At 35.9% G+C, this 13,491-nt stretch overlaps 1 protein-coding gene across 1 annotated transcript in view; it reads right to left on the bottom strand.

The window, feature by feature from the left end:
• Positions 1–13,491, bottom strand: part of CWC27 (CWC27 spliceosome associated cyclophilin) — a 99,918-nt gene that overhangs the window by 22,725 nt on the left and 63,702 nt on the right. The window contains exon 11 of the mRNA XM_072360328.1: positions 7,412–7,509. Coding sequence (XP_072216429.1) covers positions 7,412–7,509 — 98 coding nt within the window. The remainder of the gene's footprint in view (positions 1–7,411; positions 7,510–13,491) is intronic.

Below are 13,491 nucleotides of genomic sequence, written 5' to 3'. Positions count from 1 at the left end.
ATATTTTTGATTAGAACTATCTAACTCATTATTTTCTTCACATCTTAAACTATCAGTTACTATTACTCTGGAACTTCTACGTTCTTGAAGAGCCACTACTGGCCCTAATGAGCAAGGCAAGAATCAAGACATATTTATTACTAGTGAACAAACAAATACATTTTTTTACAGATAGATTTTCCAAGGCTGAGCTTATTACTGGATTATATAGTTTCCTACAGTGAAAAATAACAGTTTCAGAACAAACTTACTGGTTAATTTAGCCAACTTAAACAACATAATCTTACTACTGATTTTTAGAGCTTCAAAACATGTTTGAAAAAGCAAGCCCCACTAATAATGCACTTTAATATGTGACAATGGAAATTCCTAGTGAACTGTCTCTGAACTTTGGCAGTTTTTAGGCACGCATTACAGAAGTCACAGGCTAAAATGTGGTTAATTTTCTAACGTCGGCTGACTTTGAAAACATGCTTAAGATTACTAGGAAAATCACAGCTGGCTTACAGTGAGGCTTTTTTCAACTTTTCTTTAGCAAGCAGAGAAAGAGGGAAAAGCAGGGAAGAGGCTGAATATACATGCTTGGTATTACTTAAGGACAGTTTAAATGAGAAAAAATAAAAACTGAAACAATAGAAGAAAACAAAAGTACACAAAAATGAAACATTCAGGATGCACACTTCGATACAGTGGAGCTATACTCTGTACTCCATATACCGCAGATCCTCATACTTAACATGCCTTATGCTACATAATTTCAAAACAACCACAATTTGGGTTTTGCAGTTTTCTGAAACATGCACAATTCTCTTATGGTATCAGAAGTCAAGAAAACTTCTTGACAGGACTTAAGCAAATCTTTACATGCCACTGACATTACACAGACTTAATAATAAAAACAGAAATAAAACATAATCTTAAACTGGCATCCTTGCTAGCTTTGAAGACTTTCCTAAACACTTCAATCATTCAGTTATCTTGCTACAAACTAGATAACAATCTGTGCCGCTGTAGGAGCCTTACACTTCATGCTGACTTTTACATTAGTAGTTAGGTTATTATGTTGAGCTTTTCTTTTTTTCTCATGTATGGTAGTTAAATTCCTTCATTCAAAGATTATCAGATAGTTTACAAAAATGTCCTAATGAGAAAAATGAAAATAGCACTTGAAAACTATTTAAAACCAACATATAATTAAGAAAGCATGATATTTCTCTAGTGCATATTTGAAGTATATTCACAGATTTACGCAATAAAACTTTGAAGTACATCTTTTTCAAACACTTGATTAAGTACTTCAAAATGCTGAAGTAATTCAGCACTCAAATTATAATGTTTGATGTAATTTCTGGCATCACTGCAGTGAGTGTCACATAAAAGAAAAACATCTTATTTAAAATAAGGTCTTGACAGCAGTCTGGCATAGTTAACAATTGTATTCACAGATTGGAAAGCTGGTTATAATCAAACTTGTAAGGAGGGAATTATTTTTTTTAATCTCTGTCCTCTTGAAACAATGTAAACACTTAAATTTTCACCCCTAATCCTCCTTAGTTTCCCGAATGTTCTGAACGTGGAATAAATATTAAGTACGCATAACACATAGGTCACTCTGAAAGTAATGCTTCCTATTTATTTCCTTGGAAACAACAACAGGTATAAAGTGTACAATACTACTATTCAACAGTGGAAATTCTCAGCTACAAAATACTATTCTTCAACGCAGTCACCACCATTAGCTATGCATTTTTGCCAGCAATGAACAAGGGCCTGATAGCAGACAGTTTTTAATACACGCAATTTCTTGTATGAAAACTAACACAGAAAAGGTAAACTGTTAACATTTGTCAGATGATAAGTCGTGAAGTGAGCTAGGATATAAAACTTATCTTAACTTTAGGGCAAAATTACTTGTTCAGGTAAAACATTATATTTTTTGCTGTTAAATTTTGTTATATCCAAACTGAAGTCTGAATGTAGAATAAAGTATTTTCTGCTATTCTTTGGTTGTAAATGGCTGCTTCACAGTAAAAGTATCTTTCTTCACTCTTTACACTTGACATCTTAAATACTAAGGTCCCAGCACCTTCTACCTAAATTATAATCCTTTCAACTATCTCCTAATAACAAACTCACATGGTTCTTTGCTATTTTTTTTTTCTTTTTTTCTTTTTTTCCCCCCTGTTTGTATCCAATTGCTCCATATTTCTGTTGGTACAACACTGAGAAGCAATATTATTTATAACCGTGCTTTCACAGTTAACAGCTTTTGTAGTAACAACCGCATGATCAAACCTGAATCACACATAAATTCATGTTCAGTTTGTTTTCTTGTACACACTTGAAATACCAAGTGTGATGATCAAGTAAAATATCAAGGAAATATTAGCACCCCAACATGACGCTGTTTATTTCCAGTGACATTCTTCACATCTTCCCCCTCGTCCCAACAAATCTGGTACCTCTTGTACTGGAATTTAGTATGTAGTGACATTTACTTTTGCTTTTTCATGATCAAAAAATTATTTTTTCATATTCGTGATCCAGTGTGAATACTCAGTCCTGTTTTAGTTTTCATAACACATGCACCACAAAGTGCAAGTTAAATTTGAGATATAACACTACATCAATATTGTAAGATTTACAAACATCTACAACTCTGTCTTCACAATTGGTATCATCTAGAAAGCTTAGAGGTCTTTGCTTGCAGTTCCTAAATTACTATCCCAACACCACTGAAAAACAGTAGGTTTGCAGTCAGAGAATGTTATGTAGTCATTTTTAATCTGCACCTTCTTTAAAACTGATAATACAGAATGCCAACATTTTAACAGATGTTACGAGGAAAAAAGTGAACATTTTGTTAAGGTAAGAAAGGCAAATTCCAGACAACTGCTTTTAGCTCCCTACAAACAATAATGAAAACAAAAGTTTTATTTTGAATGCAGACAGACTCACCTTATCTTTGTCTTTAGGCTACCACTAGGTATAATGCTGAAACTCATGAAAGATAGGAAAACTTTGGCTACTTCAGTATTGGTCTACAATACTATGAAATGGGAGGAAATTATTTGCTAATGCCCGGATCCTCTCACTGTGCACTTTGGAGGCTGTTTTATTTTGGACTACTGGTTGGAACTCAGCAGGTGTGCTCCTGGAACACATCTTTTAGTGTGGCATCATCCAAAAACACACATCTGGTTTGAAGTAAAGACACTAATGAAGATGTATGTTCTAGTTAATATTCCTATTAAAATTTCACCTCTCCAGAGAACTAGAATTTCTCTTTCTGCAAGCAATTTTATCCTTTACCAGAACCTTACCTGTCAACTGTACTTACTATTTCCATACAGACAACAAATAGATAGGTATGTGAGTGATGACAGAAGAACAATTTTTAAAAATCAGTCGGTACAATACAATAATGAAAATAAATAATGTAAAATTCCTTTTCTCCAAGACCAAATAAAACATGTTTAATAAGTCATTTGCATTTATTTTTTTAGTGTGCATTTTTTTCAGTGGCAGATTCTCAATTACCAGAAAGAAATTTCATTCTTTTGATCATATGGTGAATCACATTTCTCTGTATTGAGTCATCCTCAAATAGGGAAACATCATTAGGATAGCAACTTTCTCTGACAATAGATAAAATAACTCATGAGAGTACAAGAATACGTTAAGTGCAGAGAAAGCAAAAAGCAAAGACAGTAATACCTTACTGTGGACATATGAATGTTTATTTTAACTTCACGACTTAAAGACTCAGAAATGGTAAATACAATACTTTCTGTAATGCTTCCATAAAGCTATCATCACTGGTAACAAGATGCTTAGTTTCGCTTCCCCCTCAAAGCCATCCTCCAGGCACATTTTATCTTTCTCTTGATTTACTGTTCAGTTGTGCTTCACAGAATATTGAAGAAAAGAACATATAAGCCCACCTCACCCAAAAGACAGGGTCAGCCTTTTGTAAGCCAACCTAAAAAAATATTTGCCTAATTTGCAGCTGGGAAGTTCCACACTGTAAGTAACCTATTCCAAAGGTTCTCTCTTACATTTAATCTAAACCTTTTTTTGCTTTAATTGAAGCTCACTACCTCTTGTCCCCTCCACAAGGATTTTGAAGAATAACCTTCTCTCCGTGGTAGCCTTTAACACTCTTGAAGTTCTTTAACATAGGTTGCTTTGGGATGTCATCTCTGCTTTAAACTGAATAACCACTGTTCTGTTATGCTTGCCAGAACATCAGTCACTGTTGTTGCTCTGCTCTGTGAACTTTTAAGAAGTCTCTCACCATTGTTTTCAATTGGAATTTGCTCAAATCTTAGCAAAACACTCAGGCTGAAGACACACTCAAGTTGAACAGACAACTATCTCGCATACAGACATATCACTTTATATGTATTTTACAGTATGTTTAAATCCTTCTGTACCATGGCCCTATGTTACCTAGACTTTAAGCTATCTAAAAGTCACTGAATGCTGAACATCTTGAGTTTATACAGTCGGTTACTTTTAAAAGAGATACAAGCCACTTGCTATTAGCTTTTTTTTCCCTGGACCTCTTCTCTTTCAGACTTACATATTCTGTTTATGACGATTTGATTTTAAACTTCTATGAAATGATTCAATCAACAACCCTGTAAACTTCTATGAAATGATTCAATCAACAACCCTGGAACAAAAGTGTTGCAAACTAAGAATAGTTTTATCCAAGTTAGCAAACAGAATCAGATCAGTAGGAGCACTAACACATGCCAGGGACGGTACAAGTCAGTCACCAAACTTAGTTTTAACATCTGCATGTGAGAATCCAACCTTAGCACTTAAATTTGCACTGTTCTTCATTTTTACTGTTGCATTCCCCTTCCCTGCTCCAGATTTTTTTTTTTTTTTTTAAACTCCACAAATAAAGGTCATCTGTCCTATTCTTCAAATCACAAGTAATCAGATTCCCAGTTTGATTACAGTTATCTTAAAGTATTTTATTGATAGTTTGTTAATGTCTCTGGGACTGCTTTAAACAATTCCCAGTAACCTTCAGTGAATTCCAACAAATTTGAATGATTTTAGTGCACCTAGTAAGTAGTTTATAGTTCGTTTGTTCTGTACTTGAATGTTTCCCTTATGTCACAGATCCTCTATAACCACATAAACAAAAGTGACTGCTAAAGATTGAATTAAGCACTCAAACTTCTTTCCTTTTTGTCTTAAAAAGACAACTTCTTCTTGCTCATTCTTCTCCTCTCGCTATATTTTCATTAATCAATTTGTCCATCAATATTTGCATCTAATTTGACATCTTCGTTATTTTGTCTTCCATGTTTATTTTCAGAATATTTAGTTAGATACCCAAGAACTTGGTGAATAGTTTCTTTCCTGCCATACATATTTCTTAACAGTAGAGTAGACCACTTCTGCTCAAAAAGGGAAACCAGGATTATTTCTATCACTAGTGTCATGGTTTTGCAATTTTGTAATTTTGCTATCAGTATTCCACATCATAACATCATGTTAAGCATAGATAATTTTGACAAATCTGCTGCTCACAAAAGAAGACTGAATGTCCCAGGGAATACCACGGTCAGTCATATGACACGGACTCTATATAATCTCACTTCAGTGCTGGACTCGCTCTCTTGGACCTTGCCAGCCAGGGGGAGAGCCGTGTGGGAGCGTTCCAGCCGTTTCGTCTAGAGTTACAGTAGGCCTCTCGGTTTCGGGACTCACTCTCTCTTATTTTACTTGATTCGTTAGCCTTAATTCCAATTATATTGCATTATATTGTGTTATTTTGTATTCCGATACAGTATTTAGTAAATAAGTGTGCCTCCTTAGATCGTTGCCGCTGTATTTATTTCCTTTTTCCCTGTTTTCTTTTCCTTTTGGGATAGCGGCCCTGCAGGCCGTCTATACCCCTGTCATGGGTGCCAGTAGATTTTAGGATAACCTATGACAACTAGCTGCTACCTACAGTTTTTCAGCAGGTTTATATTCTGCCTGCTATTTAATTCAAAGAAATTTTAAAGAAAACAAACTGATACATAAAGCTTTCTTTTCTTCCCCACAGCACCTTGTCCTAAAATAAAAGTTATCTTTTCAAACTGCATCATAGTTTTATCTATCACTGGCGTCTAAGTATTAACTTAGTCTGTCACTGTGTAAGTGGATTTCCTCCAATTCTTCTTCAGTAAGTCCTCTGACGTAACTGGCACCCACACAGGGATATGTTTAAGCAACGGTGTTACAACTGCCATACAAGGCATGCTTCTGTTTCATTTATCATATATGTACATAAGGATTATTCTTATTCTTTTTCTTTTTCTTTTCTATACTTCCACTTCTTTTTGTGTGCCCAGTGATTAGATTTGCTGTCTTGCCAAGGAGAGCTCATATTCACTTAGTGACTAAATATGATTTCTAGAGCCTTTTTAGGGCCACTACTTTCTATAATATGACGACAGATTGCATATACAAGTTCCAGATACTATTTTTATTTTTTTTTTAATTTGACAGGCTGGTTTACTGACCAAGCTCACCTGTTATGCAAGAGAATTTATGACAATATATAGCAATTATGTTACACTTTCTACCACTTTTCTAAATTGCATATAATATGGCAATTTTATTGACAATTATTTTATATTTTCTTTCAAATTTGTTATGCTGTTGAGAGATGGATGAAGACTGCAACATGAATGTATCTAGAGTACCAAAAAACCTGTTTTTGTTTTTTTTTTTTAACTTCAGCTAGTAATCTCTAGCATATTTACGTGCTAAAAATTCACCTTATCTATTAAACACTTGAAAATTTGTGTACATTTATTAAGAAACAGAAAGTAATTTTTTTTCTGCTACAGACGTGTACATCTAATGATCCATCTTCTTTTGCATAAGTTTACGAAGGATAAACTTAGGACTGTCCTCTATATTCTATATTCAATTGATATCATTCAGAAGAAGTGCAGAATCTTAAAGTCGATAGCTTTGAGTTCAGTGTTTAGCATATGAATTTATGTGTCTTTCCAGTGTGAATAGTCAAGAAAACTATTCACATTGGAAGAGATCATAACAGGCGTGTGCCCTTTAAAGAATTCAACTCATTATTTGAAAAAACCGTATTTCAAATTTAGAAGCATTGCCCAACTGCACATATGTAGGCACAGGACATTTGAAAGTAGAAATGCTACCAGTACAAGGCATTTATATACTGGTATCCTTTTGTTACTACCACACCCTATTCTTACAGAAAATTAATTTTCTAGGAAAAACAAACAAACAAACACCATCTACATTGACAATATATTGTCCACATTTATGCAAAAGAAAATAAACCTACTGAAGAACCTTAAAACTGTGATGTTAACTGGAGATCTAAGCAACACCTGCTGTATCTTCCTTTTCTTACCTTCCTTTTCTTTGGGTTTTATAGTTTGCTCTTCTTTTTTCTGCTTTGCTTCCAACAGTTCACGTTTCAGCTGTCGTGCTTCTTTCCGTAGCTCCTCACTGGAAGGAGAAAAATATTTACAAGAATTTAATCTTCTGAGAATGTAAAGCCACTCAGGAGAAACAGAATCAAAGTTAATGGGCAGTAAATCTCTGATATAAACGAAGGGAATGTACTGACTCACTCATGCTAGGAACATGGCTTAAGAATCAATTAGAACCTAAGAAAGCTTGTATTTTCATTTAGAAAAGACAACAAAAGGACATAACAGATGACTTATTTTAAGAGCCTTTTAGAAATATGTCAAGGACATGAATAATAAAACAAAAAACTCCCATTTGTATTTTTAATTTAATATTGTAATATTTACTATAAGAACCACAAAAAGAATTTGAAACAAAGGTAGAGCCAAATCAATTTTATGCATATTATAAAATTCAGTTTACAGAAGTAACAAATGCCAGCATTCCCTATTTCTTAGATGGACAGATAACGTTAGTTGTGATGTGATTAAGATTACATGTATGTAAGGATAAATTATTACATATGAAAATTAACTTAATTTTAAAATTTTACAACAACAATCAGGAAATAACAGCAGAAAAAAAAATTGCAAGTCAGTGTGCCAATATCGAACGAAATGTCTTTCTCTGCCATCCTAGCCTGTATCAGGAATGGTGTGGTGAGCAGGACTAGGGAAGTCATCCTGCCCCTGTACTCAGCGCTGTTGAGGCCTTGCCTTGAGTACTGTGTTCAGTTTTGGGTGCCTCAATTCAGAAAGGACACTGAAGTGCTGGAGCAGGTCCAATGAAGGGCAACAAGGCTTGTGAAGGACTTAGAAAATATGTTCTACAAGGAGAGACTGAAGAAACTGGGACTGTACAGTCTGGGGAAAAGAAGACTTAGGGGAGACCTTATTGCTCTCTTCCAATGTCTGAAACATGCTTACAGAGAGAGTGGGGTTCATCTCTTCTCTCTGGTGACAGGTGACAGAACAAGTGGAAATAGCCTCAAGTTGCACCAGGGGAGGTTTAGGCTGGATATCAGGGAAAGCTTCTTTACAGAAAGGGAGGTTAAACACTGGAATAGGCTCCCCATGGAGGTGGTTGAGTCACCATCCCTGAATGTGTTTAAAAACCATTTAGATGTGGTGCTCGGGGACATAATTTAAGAGAGGGTTGTTAGAATTAGGGTTGTATGGTTAGGTTGTGGTTGGACTTGATGATCTTGTAGGTCTTTCCCAACCTGAGCAATTCTATGAATCACAAAACAGAAAAGGAATCTTGATCTCTTCTGAAGATCGTCCTTTCCAACTCCTTTCTGCAAGCATGGCCAATCACAGCAAGTTGGCTCAAGGCACTGTCCAGTCTGGACTTCAGTGTCCAAAGACAGAGACTCCATAACCCTCTGGGCAATCTGATGCACCATCCTCAGTGTGAGAAAGCTTTTCTATATGTTTAAATTTAATTTCTCGAATTTCATTATATATTCAATACTACTTTAAGTAGCATATCTAAACTCATTTAAGTTCCTATTTATTTTTTACGTGCCTGGAAACCATGTGATTTTCTTCTTTAAGTTCCTTAAGTACATTGCTAGGTACAATCAAGTATTACAGCTTTTGAATGTAAAGTACATTGTAGAGTAAACAAATGCCACAGTTTTCCAAATAAAGACAAGCATTAGCTTATTTGTAAATAATAGCTTTTAACTTTTTATCTGAAATTGTTAGCCTGCTTATTTTTCTACAATTACTACCACCTCTTGATTATTTAATCCTCAGTAACCTTTTCTGATTGAAGTCAGAACACCCTAGAAGATAATAATCGTTGAAAAATGTTAGCAATAGGCTTACACTATTCCAGTGCCAAGCAGAATTATCATCAGCTAGCTCAACCATATTCTCCATACTGAAAATAATGAAAAAATAACAGGGTATATGTGTATTTGTCTACATATGCCTATATGCATATAATAAATTGCATAGTAAATATTTCTGAAAAGAATTATTGACAATCTTCTTTTTCTGCCAAAATCTAGGCAAGTTAGCTCCAATAAGCATTTTGAGAAAACAAAACCGAAAACCTACTTGCTGAACTCAGAAACTAAAATGGAACAATATCAAAATAATTGTTCATTTTTCTTATTTATATCAAAATTAATTGAAATCAGCATGTTTATTCTGCTTAAGACAAGTCTAGACAATCAGATTCAGAAGAAAATAACTAATGCCAGGGTTTTTAGATGCATCAGTTTGACTCATGGGATCTCTATGATGTAGAAGCTACAGGATACTGGCTGTCTTCAGGTTCATCTCTTACTGCATTTTAAATACAACATGCATGGTAAAACTACCAGCTTTCCTGGTAAACTATTTGAATGCACGTTCAACCAACAGCTCTGTACTGTCACCTTGGTCATTACCTGGCTTTCTGTTCAGCAAATGAAATAATTTGTATTTCTTTACAATCTTTTTTAAAGGAAAGGATGTTTTCATCATTTTAGTAACTCCTGTTTGCTACATAACTCCTTGCAATATATCCACAATCCTTCCAAACACTGTCCTGAGAATCAGACATGGTGAGTTCAAGCACTCCAGTAAGGAACTCCTGAGGACATACTTGGAGCCTTTGCTTTGATTCACAAAGAATACAAAATAATCAATGCACTGAGTACTCAAATTACTTCTTGCAATGACTGTAAACCCATTTCTTATCCACTTCTTTCCAAAATGTTCTTCAGTCATTGTACTACCCTTCAGCTACAACCAACATTCCTGATTTCCAAATTTATCATATATTATTCAGTAGTATTTTAAGTTTTTCTTGTTGCATTCTGGCTAAGTGCTATTTAATTCAAACTATTTTTAACACTTTATCCTCAGGTAACCTAATATTCTCATATAAAGGCTTTTTAAATAAAAGCAAGAATGCCAGTGTGCTTATAAACAAATGCTTGGATCTACCTGTACTATAACCAATAAGCTCATTTTACAAATCAAAAAGGTAATCTCTTTAAACCTGCATGCTCATCTCACTTAAGTTTCTCTAAGAGGCAACACAGTTATCTACTTATCACCAGCACTGACTACAACTTTACTGGCCATCCTCTTTGCTTTTGCGTATAACAAAGAAAGCATTCTGTTATACCTTGTTAGAAAAGAAAGGATAAATTATGTATATTCATTTCTTGGTATCATACCCTTTGCCATATTTGCCGTTTTCTGCAAGTACTTAAGTTAAAAGATGTATAACCTTTGTCAGTGGATGTGAACTTTTTACCGTCCTCATATTATTCATACTGCACATTCTACATACAGACCATAAATATTTATGAATAACTTTCCTATATAATGATTTCTGCCATATTTTTGGTTGGCTGAAGACAAGCCAGCCATTTGCCCTGGTGGTCAAGAAGGCCACTGTCCCCCTGGCCTGCATGAGAAATGTAGCCAACAGGTCTAGGGAAGTAATTGTCCCTCTGTACTCAGCCTGGTAAGACAAACAGCATCCCAACTACTGTGGACGGTTTTGGGCCCCACACTACAAGGATATGAAGTTGCTGGATGAGTTCCAAGAAGAGCAACAAAACTGGTTAAGTAACAAGGACACAAGATATGAGGCACAGCTGACAGAGAAGTTCTTTATTCTGCCACAACGAAGCTGAAGGGAAATGTCACGGCACTCTATGCTACTTGAAAGGAGGCTATTGCAAAGCAGATGTCAGTCTCTTTTCTCAGATGACAAGTCATAAGATATAAGGAAACAGCCTCAAACTGTGCCAGCGGTGGTTTAGATTGGGTTATCAGGAAGAATCTCTCCATGGAAAGACTGGTCAAGTATTGGAACAGGCTGCCCAGAGAAACACCTCATCCCTGGAGGTATTTACAAAACATGTGGATGTGGCACTTAGGAAAATGATTTTAATGGCAGAATTGGTCAGCCTGTTGTTCAGATTTGATGATCTTGAAAATCTTTTCCTACCATGATGATTATATGATTCTGTATAGCAGACAATTCAATAGATAGTCTGTCAAGAGTTGTTTTTTCCTTTTCTTTTTAATCTAAATTGTTGAAAAGATGCCTGTTCACTTGCTTCAAGCCTTATGGTGATTACATCAATATTTTACTGACTCTTGTTTCTAGTTGGTATTGGTGTTCCCATTCAAAACATTCTTTGCTATTCCTGTTGGGTACTGGGTAGGTGGTGCCTGCGTGCACCAGGGGTGGATTCAGGGAGGTCACAAGTATCTGACAGGGGCGGTCACCTGTACCACTATATAGGGTTTGTTGCGAGGCAATAAACTTGTACTTTTGGCATTACAAACTGTGTGTGAGTCCTGTCTGTTCCCCATGTGTGGAGGCACGGTACTTTCACTAGGCAGCCTTAACTTGTTGCCGGATTGGGAGGCGACAATACCCTTTTTCTTTTTAATTGATTTCATATTCCTTTTAAAGCAGAATATTTCCTTCCCAATGTGTCTTTGTTCCACATCCATACTGGGCATCCCTGAAAAATCCTGTATTTTGGTAACGCCTCATTCTGTCTTCAGAATGCCTCCTAATCTAATATAATTTCAGAAATTCATGTCACAAGTCGTATAAAGTAAAAAAAGCCTAGCAGTTTGAAGTCATTCATATGGACAGGCTCTATGCACAATCTGTTGGAGATTGCTTAATCTCCTCTAATCCTTGCACTGTATTTGAAAGAAAGCAGATTTTGGCATTTCAAGATCTTACCGTCATAAAATGAAACAGGAAGAAGACTGAAAATCAGACTAAAGATTAATAACATAACTCTTACCTTCTGTAACAGAAGATCTGCCTTTTAGTGGGTAAACACACACTTGTTATGCTGTGTACTTAAGAGCTGTGAGCAAGCATAGCTCCAAAAACTCATGATCATATAGTAGGCAAGGAGTTTCAGTACATTAGCTCTTTCATTGTTTAAAGCTTAGATAGTTTCTGGCTTGGTTAAAGGGTCTGCAAAACTCACTTGTGATGCTTATTCACTACAGATATTCTATCTCTCAGCATTCAGACAAATTAAAGCCGCATTATTATTAATTTTTTTTAGTTTTAATTAATAAGTTTAAATTTCAATAAACTTCAATTTTGGACAGAATTTCATACAATTATGTTTAAATCATCATGCAATAAATGCTTCAGCTTTCTAATTAATCTTTTTTATTATTATTATTTTTTATCTTTCATATTTCTCATCAGGAATTAATACTTAGTTAATACAGAATATAATACATTCAAAATTTAGTCAAATACTCTAAGTTAAATGAATTTGTTTCCAAGTGCCAAATACCAAGTGTATTTATGGCAAATACTAAGGGGTCTTCTGAATTAACTGATTAACCTCCTAAATGGAAAAGTTATATATTTGACTTCACTTAGTCAGAAGGAAAGATAACTGATTATAGTACAGGAATTCTGTGGCACTGGTGTAATAACTGCAGGATTATACTTTTTATGCACAAACAGAAATGCATTCCTCTTCATATACGTATATTTGTACTTGTATGCTCATGCAGACATGTATGTAAACCATGACTCTAAAATAGATGTAATGTACTGTATTAGGTTTATCTGACAAGGTTTTGGTAGCAGGAGGGCCGCAGGGGTGGCCTCTGTGAGCAGAGCCCAGATGTATCACTGGCCAAGCTGAGCCACAACCAATGCTGGGTATGTTCTTGGAGAGCAGATTTAATAAAGAGGAAATATGCTGTACAACAGCAGCTGGAAGGGAGGAGTGAGAAATGTGAGAGAAGCAGCCCTGCAGGCACCACAGTCAGTGCAGGAGGTGCTCCTGGCGCAGAGCATCAGTTCCCTGCAGCCCCAGAGAGACCCACAAAGGAGCAGGCCGTCCCCTTGCAGTCCATGGGCACCACGCGGAGCAGATCTCCCGTGCAGCCACGGTGGCTGAGGCCTGCAGGAGGCACAGCACACGGATACCCCCGCAGGAGCAGCCCCGGGCCGGAGCTGCAGTCCGTGGGGAGCAGCAGTGCTGGGGCATCTGCCACCCGCGGGGAT

The sequence above is a fragment of the Excalfactoria chinensis genome, chromosome Z (genome assembly GCF_039878825.1).
Source record: "Excalfactoria chinensis isolate bCotChi1 chromosome Z, bCotChi1.hap2, whole genome shotgun sequence".
In the NCBI taxonomy this organism is placed as follows: domain Eukaryota; kingdom Metazoa; phylum Chordata; class Aves; order Galliformes; family Phasianidae; genus Excalfactoria; species Excalfactoria chinensis.
The sequence above is the reverse complement of the archived record's forward strand: the minus strand, read 5'-3'. Positions and strand labels throughout refer to the sequence as shown.